This window comes from Henckelia pumila, chromosome 4, assembly GCF_033568475.1.
Source record: "Henckelia pumila isolate YLH828 chromosome 4, ASM3356847v2, whole genome shotgun sequence".
Taxonomy (NCBI): domain Eukaryota; kingdom Viridiplantae; phylum Streptophyta; class Magnoliopsida; order Lamiales; family Gesneriaceae; genus Henckelia; species Henckelia pumila.
This window is the reverse complement of record NC_133123.1, coordinates 1,895,488-1,910,188: the sequence shown is the minus strand read 5'-3', so window position 1 is coordinate 1,910,188 and position 14,701 is coordinate 1,895,488. Positions and strand designations below refer to the sequence as shown.

General features: G+C 31.9%; 1 protein-coding gene and 1 long non-coding RNA gene across 2 annotated transcripts; one reads left to right on the top strand and one right to left on the bottom strand.

Annotated features, from left to right (window-relative positions):
• Positions 1-4,813: 4,813 nt before the first annotated feature.
• Positions 4,814-5,802, bottom strand: LOC140860294 (uncharacterized). Its single transcript, XR_012143670.1, has 3 exons — positions 5,756-5,802; positions 5,456-5,668; positions 4,814-4,942 (listed from the first exon to the last, which is right to left on the bottom strand). It is a non-coding gene; the product is annotated as an uncharacterized lncRNA (long non-coding RNA).
• A 3,070-nt stretch (positions 5,803-8,872) lies between these two features.
• On the top strand, positions 8,873-14,404 carry LOC140867843 (phosphoribosylglycinamide formyltransferase, chloroplastic-like; the record flags this gene model as incomplete). Its single annotated transcript, XM_073272892.1, has 4 exons — positions 8,873-9,185; positions 9,385-9,507; positions 9,556-9,665; positions 9,915-14,404. Coding segments are annotated over 4 exons (765 nt in total), but the record flags the coding sequence as incomplete, so codon positions are not given.
• Positions 14,405-14,701: the final 297 nt, after the last annotated feature.

Below are 14,701 nucleotides of genomic sequence, written 5' to 3'. Positions count from 1 at the left end.
GCCGTGCTTTACATATCAACCGAGATTTCATAATAATGGTCGAAATAATATTATGCCAACGGTGGAAACTACTTAAAGTCTTGTAGTGCAGTCTATATGCTTGAAAGAGCAGTCGAACTGATTCAAAAATCAGTCGATATTGGAGGGTATAAATCGTACTAATTATATGCAAACGGTCAGGTTGACTAAACCATTGCATTCTACACAAGCCGGCACTACAACAAGTTGGTCGATCATTACAATAATTAGGTAGAGATTCATGAAATAGTAGTCGAGATTACGGTCGGTATGACTTTACAAAATGCATTCTTCCTCGGTCGACGTTACAAATAGACAGTCGAGCAATAGCCTATGTCGGTCGACCAAATGTAAACCACTCAAATTTCTTCCCCGATCCAACAACAATATAGTTACTATCAGAGTCGATACAAATATTTATTAAACAGTTAGCATTAAAGACATCATTGTAAAATATATACACTGAAAAATAAAAGATAATTGTCATTTAACATAACAGAAATAAAATAAAGGGGGCAGATTTGGAGCATTAATGATATTGCTTACTTTTTGTTCCCTCTTGGAAAATACGAGGGATAAAACAAGGGAAAAAGTTTGTTTGGTACAGGTGTGGGACTTTAAAGCAGAGTGGTCCAGTTGGAAGGAAGTTTCTGAGAATTTTTTGGTCGGAGAAAGGGTGGTCCCGGTAGAAAAGGAGCTGTGTTTGCACAGCAGGGGAATACGCACAAAAAAACAAAAAAAAACAGGCCCCACGAGTATATTGGTCGAGATAAAAGATTACATAACCATTAACTAATCTGATCTGACACCACTTAAGTAATTAAGACCCAATTTAAGGGCCAACTAATACGGTACATTAAATGAGTCCCTTTGACTTAAAAAAAAACACGCGAGTCCCTTTGACTTAAAAAAAAAAAAACAAGACCGAGCTTATATATTTAAATGCCTCTATAAGTGCGTGGGTCTGACCCGTTAAGGGAATTCCGGGGCCGATGACCCGGGACAAGGGAAAACGGTCGGGTAGGGGCCGATCTAAATTTGGGATCGGCCCATGGGGAGAGAATCCTGATATTTGATCTGATTTTAGTATTTCGATCACAAGCACACTTCAACATTTAGTATTTTCCACCGCTTCAAATTCTCAAATGTACGAGAACTCAAGAGCTACGAATCCATCAACTTGAAATTGTTAAGAGAAAATAAACTTTTTGGTGTCATTATCTAATCCACGTTCGACAACCCAAAAATAGTTTGTTCACAAAGAGGTTGGCGTATTTTTGCTATACTCTACATCAGAGCTGATGCAACTGGCCAAAAACAAAGGATTCTTTAATGCTATTTTGCCGATTTTAAGATTTTTAGAAATTCATCAGCCAAAAACAAAGGATTCTTTAATGTTATTTTGCCGATTTTAAGATTTTTAGAAATTTCAAAGTTAGTTTTCCCTGTTCTCTAATCTTTTTGTTGTGAAGTTTAAGATTTTCATTGTTTTTTATTTTACTATTCTTTTCTTCTGCTACAATATTCTTTTTGAGATTTTAGTCATCCATGGATCAATCTCGCATACTAATGTGTTTTAGCCAACCTACGATCTTATAAGCTACTGTATTTTCTATTTTCCTTTTATGTTCTCTTGTTAACTTGTAAAATACTTTTTTTTAATGTCATGGCATTATCGCAAATTTTGGTGAGAAATTTTGTTTAACATACTACTATTATCAAGAGTTTGTAGAAATTGTGGTGTTGTCATTAAATATGAAGTAGTTTCTTTTTATTTTTACATTTATCTCCAATCGGTCATTCTTATTTTTTTTCTTTTTTGTTAAGATTGGTGGTGTTATGTTTTCTTAATTGAAGCTACAATTTATTTTTATTCATATCCTGCTTATAATCGAGTACTAATTTTGCCACTCCAGTTGTTATACCTTTGGTTACTATGTGTTGCATTTATTCTTCGTTTTATTGATTATTTGGTTTTTGAGAGTGATTTAATGTCTTGCCGCTTACTTGGAACTGGTTAACTGTTAGGAAGAGTTTAATGATGAAGGCATTAGGTGAGCTAGATTTGTGATTGGTGGTAGTTGGGAAGATAAGAGGTGAATTAAATGATCTTGCATTTAATTCACATGCTTTGAGAGCTCACCCTCGTTTAATTATTGCTAATCACAAGTACAGTGGCGTTCTGTAAGATATCACAACTGATATCTGTCTGACGAAAGAAAAAACTCCTACCCCACTGAAGTCACACGTATCTTCAATGGGGTGATAACTGAACATGCTACAAAACATGTACTTCAAGTGATCGGATAAAGTATCGAGCAGAAAAAACTCATCTCCAAGTTGGATAGTAAGGCAGCATTCTGGCTTCATAGTGCAGCCTTTGTCCAAAGTTAGTTGTAGCAGTGACGGGGCAATATTGGACTTGCGCACACACCAAGCGGTGGCTTGTAAATACGTGTTCTCTCCACCCCGCCCCCTTGGATTAAAAATGTCATTAAAATTGTTAGCGGTATCAGAGCCATTAGAAACAGAACTAAAGGAATAAAGACTCAACCATATTTTCAAATGGTGAAATGGTGGCTGATGCCTAATAACAATCAACAGTTAGTGACAATAATATATATGTATTAAGACAAGACACGATTTTCTTTTTTCCATATTTGTTTGCCTTTACATAGACAAATATTATCTTCTAAAATGGAAATAAAATGGACACAAAGGGAGTCTCCGAGATTTTTTTCCAAAATTGTTTGCATAAGGGTAGAAAAATTAAAACTCAAGTATACTATAATACCTAGTGTTTTGTGCGATGGAAGCGGATGGAACATACAATGATGTCCATATACCCTTGGAAAAAAATACAGACTTCCAGAAGCAGAACGGGGGACATATTTATGTTTTGAAGTTACTCTAGTACGTTTATTGTTTCTTAAGAAACATAAACCTTCAAATAAGAAATTTACCCATTTATCATTTCGGCATAAGTGAAAACAGAAAATGCTTGCGTTTAAGACTCCTAAAATGACTGCTTTACAAAAAATGAATTTTCGGATGTCAAAAGTGTATTGTGGGGCACTTTCGAAAGGACAAGATGTAAAAGTTACATGCAAGGGTACATAGCAAGTCGAATTTAGAAAAATGATTAGGAAGATTGGAAGGATCACATACAACCTTCTCGCAATTGTCTGTTTCTCCTTCGGATCTAACACCAATCACATAGCCTTCTGTTATGGATTTATAACGAAGCGATCATGACGATAGTAATTGTGGAATAAAATAATCAACGAAAAATCAAAGATTAACATGATTCACCCAATAAAGCTACATCCACATAAATATTTATTATCGAAAAAATATTACAAGTGTATACAAAATACTTTTTCTCATACTATCCCAACTTCCGAGTATTACCGAGAAAATATTTTCTCTAACTCACACAAGAGGACGCTCAAAAAAATACTAAGAAACTTTCTTTCTTTTATCTTACCACAGAGACTACAACTCATTTGCTGTCGTGGATAACAGTTTTGACAATTTTTGAGTGTCCATAAATACAAAATGGATGCCGGACACTTTTTATGCCTTTTTAGAGTTTGTTGTTTTTTTTTCTTTTTTTGGTGATTTTTGTCAGTTATTTGAACCAAAAGATACACCACATGATTGAAAATTTTTGTCTTTACACAAAAATAACATAAATATGAGAATCAAACATCATTTTATATATAGATTCTCAGATTTTGAAAAACATTCATTGCATTCATCTTCCTCTTTATTCTACAAAAGAGATTCTATAAACATATATTTTTGGTCAAGAAACTTGTGATTTTACATTGCTGTAATCACAAACAGAAGTTGTTGTATCTTAAGAGAAGATTTCCAAACAACGTAAAGCACCAAGAGCGGGGTAAATTTTTTTTAAGGAAATCATGCTCAATACAAGCCTCAACTGTTGAATTTTTTCTTTGTTTTCTTCTGTCATATTCAAGTTTTTCCTAAGCATGGATTAGAGGGTGAATTTGGATTTTTGTTCTAGAGTAGTACTTAATACTCATTTATAAATGGACTGACAAAGATGGCGTTGTATGGATATGCATAAATCTAGTTGTGTTATACATTATATTTATACATGGACTGAGACCCAACATTCCAACTTCCATATATTTCAAAAGAAATTCTACATTACAAGTTGCAGGATTGCTGCTGTCTTGATACATTTTTATTCGGGTCATTAGTTGAGCTCGTGTTTAAGGGCTTTTCTGCTACATCGTCGAAATTTTCACGCATGTTGCGTTTAACATTTTCTACTTCGTTCTTATCCTTTATCTATAGATCAAATTTTTGTAAGAGCGAGATCCATCTAATCAATTTTGGTTTTGCATCATTCTTAGCCAATAAATGTCTTATTGTAGAATGATCAGAGTACACAGTGAATTTTGAAAGTACAAGGTAAGAATGAAATTTGTCAAGAGAAAAAATTACAAAAATCAATTCATTTTCATTGGTAGCATAATTCTATTATTTGTCCAAGTAAGGCACCAACTAACGTGTCGCTTGCATCACAGATGACCTCAAAGGGAAGATCCCAATTAGGTGTTGTCAGCACTGGTGCAGTTACCAATCTTTTCCTCAGAGTTTTGAACGTCTGCAAAAAATTTGAATCAAAATTAATTGGTGCATCTTTCATTAAAAAAGAAGAAAGATGTTTTGTAATTTTTGAAAAATCTTTGATGAACCACCGATAAAAAATGGCATGGCCTAAAAAACTTCTGACTCCTTTAATCATCTTCGGTAGAGGCAAATTCTGAATGACTTGAACCTTGGCCCTTTCCACCTCGATTCTCTACTCAAAAATTCGGTGTCCAAACACAATCCCTTCTTTTACCATGAAATGACATTTTTCCCAATTTAGGACCAAATTTGTCTCCTAGCATCTCACCAAAACAGTGATCAGGTTATTAGACATGCATCAAAAGACTGACCAAAAATTGAAAAGTCATCCATAAATATTTCCAGAAAATTTTCAACCATGTCATAAAATATCGCAGTCATGCATCTCTGAAAAGTTGCATGAGCATTATTAAAAAAACAGGCATACATCTATAAGCAAATGTATCATATGGAAAAGTAAAAGTTGTTTTATCCTGATCTTCAAGTTCAATAGTAATCTGATTATACCCTGAATACCCATCTAATAAACAATATAATTCATACCACGTAAGTTTTTCTAGCATTTGGTCAATGAAGGGGAGAGGGAAGTGGTCCTTATTGATTGCGTCATTTAGTTTCCTATAATCTATGCACACACGCCAACCTGTAACTTTCCTAAAAGGTACTAATTCATTCTACTCATTTTTAATTACAGCTATACCCCTTTTTTTTTTTGGTGCACACTGAACATGACTTACCCATGCACTATCAGATATTGGATAAATAATACCTGCGTCCAATAGTTTTATCATTTAGGCCTTCACCACCTCTTGCATCTTGAGATTCAATCTTCTCTAAGGTTGGACCAAAGGATTGATGTTCTCTTCCATTAAGATATTATTCATGCAGATAGAAGGATTGATTCTTTTGATATCTGCTACCTTCCAAGAAAACACACTCTTGTTATTTTTTAGAACATCTAGTAGTTTGGATTCCATGGTATCTGTCAAATAAGAGGGAATTTGACGGGTAAGTTGTTATCATCACCCAAAAATACATATCTCAAATGAGGAGCTAGGGGTTTCAATACAATAGTTGGTGGCTCCTCAAGACTTGGTTTCTGGAGGACTAAATCCTTCCTGTCACCTAGATCTTCAAGTCTAAGCCTGCCACCTTTCCGCCAAGGTTGGTTATCATTCAAGTAAGCAGTCATTTCCGAATTTTCCTTCACCAATGTCATCATCATGGAAAGAAGATGCAGGTGCAGCTTCTAAAGGTTCCTAGAGTGTATCCTGCACATAATTATAAACATGTGAGTCAACCACATCTATCTGAAAACATTCTTCATCAACCTATGAACATTTGAGCGCATTAAAAACATAAAAAGCAATTTTTTCATCTCCCATTATCAGAAGTAATTCTCCCTTTTGGACATCTATGAGTGCTTTTCATGCCGTCAGGAAAGATCTTCCCAAACTAAATGGCATATCCAAATCTTCTTCCATATCAAGTACTACAAAATCCACTGGAAAGATGAATTTGTCTACTTTCACCAGTATATCCTCTATTATCCTTCTTGGATATTTTATAGACCTGTCAGCCAACTGCAGCGACATCCTTGTGGGTTTTGGCTCCCCCAAACCTAGTTTCCTAAAAATAGAGTATGACATCAGATTTATGCTAACACCTAATTCACATAAAGCTTATTGAAAATGAATATCACTAATAATGCAAGGAATAGAAAAACTCCTTGTATCTTTTGTTTGGGTGGGATTTTGTTCTGTACCAGTGCAGAGCAATATTCAGTTAAGCAGATCAACACACGCTCCTTTAATTTTTTATTGTTGGAGAAAATCTCCTTCAAGAACTTGGCATAGTTGGTCATTTGCATCATTTCCGATTGTCTCGAATATATGTAGTCATATTTTACATTTAACTGCACTTTTTTGTTTTACTAACATATCCTTACGTTTTGAAAAATATATAATTATTTTTTAATGCAATAAATAAACTGAAATAGGAAGTTTTTATATAAACTTTGTTTTTCTAATGTTTTTTTAATATACGTGATAAAAACAAACTTGAATAAAATTTTCACGGACTAAGAAAAGAAGTGCCTTTAGTCACCCAAAGCCAATGTATTTCTCATCTTCTCATGGTTAGGAATTCTATATTTTGAAATATGGTCATATTGAAAAATTTCATGCTATCTTTGGGTTATTATCTTAAAAGTGCATTTGAAGATGCACATTTATCAATAAATATGTATCTATTTATTTTTCAGTGGATCACACGTACCTTAAGATTTTAGCAGTTTGAAAAGTCTTAAAAAAGAGAAAATTAGCTCTTTTTATATCACATGGTAATTACAATTATTAGTAATCCAAAACCTTGCAAAATTTATATTTTTTTTGAAGAAATATAATTTAAAAAATCAGTTAAGCAAAATGGGTGGCTTAGCTTTTGATCATCCCTTTGTTTGTCACATGCTATCTTTCCAATCCCTTTGTGGTAGCCCCTTCCTAACAACTTCTCTCTAATCAAACTTGGATGATTAGCAACATAATAATTATTTACTTTAAATTAAAAACTTGCATATAAAACATGATTTTTCTTCATTTATAAACCTCATCCTTTGAAAGATAGACCAAAATTTTGGATCATTTCTCAATTAAGCATAGATTTGCAAGATTCGATCATTAACCAAATCAACAAAGATGAACCTACGGTAAAAAATTTCTTGATTTGCTTCCTCACCAATTTTAGGTAGCAATTTTAATTTATTTTTTAGAATCAATTTTAGGTTGCATTTAAGCGTAAATGAGCCAACACTATCTTGTTCTTTTTGGAGATGGAATTGTGAAATTAATGTCCCATGCTGAGTCATTTCCACGCCAAACCTGATAGGAGAAATCAGAAATGGGATAATCCACTCATCATTTGGTACTAACTTGGCAACTTTCGTGGTGTGAAATTTTTCTGCTATTGAATAAGTTACACAAGGAATCATGAAAATATTTACCTTTCTAGTTTTGCTACCAAAGTGTGGTCATGAAAGAGATGGGACACCAAAACTTTTTTTTTCTTTTTTTTTTGTTTACTCTCTCTTATTTTTTGGTATGGTAATTATGGTGGTTGGAATTACCAGATGTAAGGCTCTCACCATCTTTCTCCACTTTGGAATTAATAATATTTATCTTTTATGTTGTATTTCGATACATGTATTTGAAACCAGGGATTTCGTTTGAAACTAACCCACGTTGGGGTAGATTTTATTATTTCAAGTCTAAAAAATAATTAGTTTGAATTTGAGGATTTTGCCAAACAAACCGATAAATTTGTTATCATGGTTTGAAATCTTAAGTTTCAAATCCATAGATCCAAATATAACATCAAGTTTTAGTTTCACGTGCTTGAAGATATATAAACTCCAAATTAACCACTTGATGAATTTCGTGCATACTATACCCTTAGGCACAATTTTGTTAATCATATTATTAATATATGTATAACTCATCTCATCTTATGTTCTTATCATCATATTATTTATCAATATATTAACTATTTATTTTACATCAATCAAATCATTAATTATTTATCTCACATCAATCAAATCATTGAATTCAAATTACTATATTACCCATATAATTTTTATTTTATTTATTGTTAAAAGGACAAAATAGTCATTTAACATTTTTATATAAAATTTAATCAATCAAATCAAATAAACCATAATATATCAATCAAATACAATATTATTTGAACTATAATTTCTTATTTCTTATTTATTACATTATATTACTTATTTATATATTATTTATATTATACCTCAAACCAAACGATATCTTAATATAATATAAATTTCATCTAAAAAATATAATATAATTTTTTGAAAAAAAAATATATTATTTTATAAACACAAATCTTATCATATGAATCTCCACAATTCAATCAATTTTATAAAAATTTCATTCAGTTAAATCAAATTTCATCAAATTTCATCAAAACTTTTCCAAACGCCGAAAAGATATTCATAAATTTAAATCCCACCAAATTTGGTGGAAATCCTTGACTCCAAATGTAACTTATTATATTATTATTATTTTTCTCCATTTTTAAGTTATTGCAGTTCTATGGAAACCCAGACAGCTCATTCCCGGAACCCTTTCCATTCAGCTATTCCATGGATTCGATCCTCTGAAATATCTATTCAGTGGCACAAATTTCTACTCCAATTTCATCCAAAATCCGTTGCCCAAGCTGGGTTTCTTTCAAAATTCATCGTTCCTTTTATCCTCGCGCACTTTCGAAAAGGAATGTGCAGTTCATAAATCACGTCGTGAGACTTGAGAGTGAAGGGAGCCTCGTTGTAGGAAAAGATAACCAAGTCTCAGAAATTCGAAAGAAAAATTTGGCGGTTTTTGTATCTGGCGGAGGCTCCAATTTCAGGTCCATCTATGAGGCAAGTCTTAGTGGGTCTGTTCAAGGTGACATCGCTGTTTTGGTCACCAATAAACCTGGTATTTTTCATGTAAATTTCAGCAATTATTCGCGTAGATGCGGCGTAGCATTGTAGTTGATTCTTAAACGGCCAAAGATCTCTACTTTATCACTATTAGTCCAAATTTTGAGATCGATTACTTTCATGTCATAATTGTTTTCATGATTATTAAACCAAACTCTGTATTTTCTGTGGTCACATTTCAATATTTCATACAGAATGTGGAGGGGCGGACTTTGCCCGTCAGAAGGGTATCCCTGTTTATATTGTTCCTAAAATGAAAGATGTGCAAGAGGAGAATAATTGCCCATTCCAGCGAATAATTTTCCAACTTGATTATTGTAATTAAATTTTTCTAGAACTATAAGTTTTGCCTCCTACATGATAAGTTGCCACCTCAAGGGTTTCCGAGAATTTACTTGTCTTAAAGATAAATAAATTAAAGTGTAGGCACAGAATTCTTGGCATTATGTTGCTCAGGTTTGAGTTAATCTATCTGGTTAGTGGTTTGGCTAATTGACATCAGTCATTTTCTGAAAGTGTTATTTGAGCTCTTTCACTATGTTGTCTCCATGTGTTTTTTGTTGTATTTTTATTTTTTTGGCATACTATTATGTATTATTACCATCTCGAGGGAAAGCAGAAACTGATTTTCATCCCCTCTTCTAGCAAAATATCGTCAAGCATTTACATTCCTTTTTCTGGTGATTTATCTTACCGAGTTTAGTTTCATATTACCTATGAACAGATCTACAAGGTAGATTTTGTTCTTTTGGCTGGTTATCTCAAACTTATTCCCACTGAGCTGATCCGTGCTTTTCCAAATTCGATATTGAACATTCATCCATCACTTCTTCCAGCATTTGGTGGCAAAGGATACTATGGTATAAAGGTGCATAAAGCAGTCATTGCTTCTGGGGCGAGGTATGAAACTTCGAAGTCCTTTCGAGTATTGTTATTGCTGTAATCTTGGGGTCCAATAAAATATTTGATTGTGCTTGGTTGGCAGTTTTTCAATTTTCTTATGATCATTAAATTTAGATTTCCACTCTGACTTTATACCTAAGCAATAGTGTTTATCGAAGTTGATGGACAGATGAGTTTTAAGAGCAGATCGATTGACCGTGGAGTTTGGAGCTTGGTGCGAGAAAGCATATCAATGCAGATCAAACATGAGGACAGATCAATTGGTGGTGGTATGTTTTCTTATAATATTTTCAAAAACAAAAAAACAAAAAAACAAAACAAAACAAATTTGATACGGTTATTCCGATTTTGATACAATCATTAAAATTAATAATATAAATACGTTGTAAAATATAGTATGTTCTTTTTTTACATGATTTCTTAGTAAAAACTTTAAAAATAAAGTTAAATTGACTTACTTAAACAATAATCAACTAAAATTACATAAACAATAATCAACTAATCAACTATAAATTAAATAAACAACAACAATGAATTAAATTAACAACAATCAACTAAAGATTATTCAAAATGAAATTCATTCACTAAATATCATCTCATAACATATATAATATAAATAAATTTTTTAATTTTATTCAATTTTTGTTTTTCGATCGATTCAGTTTTGACATATATAATCCAAAATCGAATCAAATAAACTTCGGTTTTAATATTTATATCCGAACTAAAAAATACGGTTTTTGGTTTGGTTCCTTGTTTGATTTTTCCGGTTTAATTTCCGGTTAAATCCGAAATATGAACACCCCTATAATAACCTATATAAATTTGTGGATTTGAGCAAAAAAATCCTAGGATTTTGACAAACAATTTATGATATACATATATAAATATGATTCAATGTGAGCAAAAATATCCATCCTCTGTGTAACGAAAAAAATAAAAGTAATAGCTCTAATATTTGAATTTGAAAAAAAATGTATTTATAATTTTACACAATAACAAATAATAAATGTTACAATAAAACAAACATGTCAAATTTGGATGTTAGCTATTATATTTTGGATGTCATCATTAATTCTTACTTCAAAATATATGATTATCTAGGGCGTTATATTGATTAATTTATTTAATTTTTCACCATCAAGCATTCCTTAATTACATGACACGGTACGCATATGATTAAATTATTAAAAAATTAAGGGATAACATTTTCATAAGCCTATACAAAATTAAAACACAAAATGACGAGAAAATATATATACACACGTGTACTAACATATGTACACGTGTATTCATTAACATTCAGAACAAATATCTCATAAAAGTATGTAATATATTGAGAAACCAAACAATGAGAGTCTCTTCCCCTCCTATCTCCGGAAAATGTTTGCGGCAGCATCAATAGATCAACTCAATTGTCACGGTTACAAGCACAAACACTTTAAAACAAATAAATAGCGCTTTCCAAATTGATCCATTCTGGCCACTCACCCTTGTTTAATTATTGCTTATCACACATAGTGGTGTTCGGTAAGATATCACAACTGATATCTCGTTTGACGAAAGAAAAAACTCCTACCCCACCGAAGTCACACGTGTCTTCGGTGGGGTGATAACTGAACATGCTACAAAGCATGTACGTCAAGTGATCGGATAAAGTATCGGGCAGAAAAAACTCACCTCCAAGTTGGATAGTAAGGCAGTGTTTTGGCTTCATAATGCAGTCTTTGTCCAAAGTTAGTTGTAGCAGTGAGGGGACAATATTTGACCTGGACACACACCAAGCGGTGGCTTGTAAGTACGTGTTCACCCCACCGCCCTCTTGGATTAAAAATGTCATTAAAATTGTCAGCGGTATCAGAGCCATTAGGAACAGAACCAAAGGAATAAAAACTCGACTCTATTTTCAAATGGTGAAATGGTAGCTGATGCCTAATAACAATCAACAGTTAATTGCCAATAATATATATGTATTAAGACAAGACACAGTTTTCTTTTTTTCCCACATTTGTTTATCTTCACATAGGCACACGTTATTTTCTGAAATGAAAAGAAAATGGACACAAAGGGAGTCTCCAAGCTTTTTTCCAAAATTGTTTGCACAAAATTAAACTCAAGTATATTTTAATACCTACTGTTTTGTATGATGGCAGCAGATGACACATTCAAAGTTGTCCATATATTTTTGAAAAAAAATGCAGACAGCCAAAAGCAGAACGGGTAACATATTCATATTTTGAAGTTACTCTAGTACGTCTTGTTCCTTAAAAAACATAAACCTTCAAATAAGAATTTTACCTATTTTTCATTTCCACATAAGTGAAAAACATAACATGCTTGCGTTTAAGACTCTCAAAATTAAATAAACTAATCAATTATGAGAAGGTCGTATGTGATCATTCCTATCTTCCTAATAAGGTAATCATTTTTTTGAATTCAACTTGCTATGTACATTTGCATGTAATTTTTACATCTCGTCCTTTTGAAAGTGCTCCACGTCCCCACAATACACTTTTGACATCCGAATTTTTTTTTTTTTTTGGTAAAGCAATAATTTTGGGAGTCTTAAGCACAAGTACTTTTTGTTTTTCACTTATGTGGAGATGATAAATAGTAAAATTCTTATTTGAAGGTTTATGTTTCTAAAGAAATAATAGACGTAGAGTAACTTCAAAACATAAATATGGGACCGTTTTGCTTTTGACTGTCTGCATTTTTTTTCGAAAATATATGGATAGCTTTGTATGTGTCATCCGTTGGTATCGCACAAAATACTAGGTATTATAGTATACTTGAGTTTTAATTTTTATACCCTTGTGCAAACAATTTTGGAAAAATCTTGGAGACTCTTTTTGTGTCCATTTTTTTTTCATTTCAAAAATAAACGTTGCCTAAGTGAAGGTAAACAATGTGGAAAAAAAAAAACCGTGTTTTGTCTTAATACATATATATTGTTGACTTAACTGTTGATTGTTATTAGGCATCAGCCACCATTTCATCATTTGAAAATAGAGTCGAGTCTTTATTCCTTTAATTCTGTTCCTAATGGCTCTAATACTACTGACAATTTTAATGGCATTTTTAATCCAAGAGACTGTGGGGAGAACACGTACTTACAAGCCATCGCCGGGTGTATGCCCAGGTCCAGTATTGCCCCGTCACTGCTACAACTATCTTCGGACAAAGGCTGCGCTACGAATCCAGAATGTCGTCTTTCTATCCAACTTGGAGGTGAGTGTTTCTGCCCGATACTTTATCCATCCAATCACTTGACGTACATGCTTTGTAGCATGTTCAGTTATCACCCCACCGAAGACACGTGTGACTTTGGTGGGGTATGAGTTTTTTCTTTCGTCAGACCAGAAATTAGTTGTGATATCTTATCGAACGCCACTGTACCTGTGATTAGCAATAATTAAACGAGGGTGAGTGGTTAAAATGGATCGATTTGGAAAGCGTTATTTATCTATCTTAGAGTGCTTGTGCTTGTAACCGTGACAATTGAGTTGATTTATTGATGCTGTCGTAAACATTTTCCTAAGATAGGGGGAAGAGACTCTCATTGTTTGGTTGCTCAACATATTACATAATTTTATTAGATATTTGTTTTGACTTTTAATGAATATACGTGTACATATGTTAGTACACGTGTATATACATATATATTCTGGTCGTTTTGTGTTTTAATTTTGTATAGACTTATGAAAATATTATTCTTCAATTTTTTAATAATTTAATCATATACATAGTAATTAAGGGATGTTTGATGGTTGAAATTAAATTAATTTGTGATGACATTCAAAATTAATTGATGACATCCAAAATATAATAGCTAATATTCAAATTTGATATGTTTGTTTGTGACATTTGTTATCGTTTAAAATTATTAATACGTTTTTTCCAATTTCAAATACTAGTGTTATTACTTTTAGTTTTTCGTTAAATGGAGGATGAGATATTTTTCTCAGATTGAATCATATTTATATTGGTATATCATAAATTGTTTGTCGAAATTCTAGAATTTTTTTGCTCACATTGAATCAGATTTATATAGGTTATTATAGGGGGTGTTCATATTTCGGATATAACCGGAAATCCAAATCGAAAAAATCAAATACCGAACCGAAAATCGTATTTTTAATTTAGATATAAATATTAAAACTGAAGTTATTTGATTTTGGATTATATATGTCAAAATCGAAATTGAATTAAATTAATAATTTTATTTATATTACATATGTTATGAGATGATATTTAGTGAATGAGTTCCATTTTGAATAATTTTTAGTTGTTTGTTGTTTATTTAATTCATTGTTGTTGTTTATGTGATTTATAGTTGATTATTGTTTATGTAAGTCATTTAAACTTTATTTTTAAAGTTTTTACTAAGAAATCAAGTAAAAAAAACATATTATATTTTACAATGTATTTATATTATTAATTTTAATAATTGTATCAAAATCAGAATAACCGTATCAAATTTGTTTTTTTTTTCGTTTTTTTTTTGAAAATATTATAAGACTGTGGTTGAATTTTGTTTTTGTATTGTTCGTTATTTTTTGTTTTTTCACTATATGATTATAATTTTAAGTTGTGTGTTGGATATTT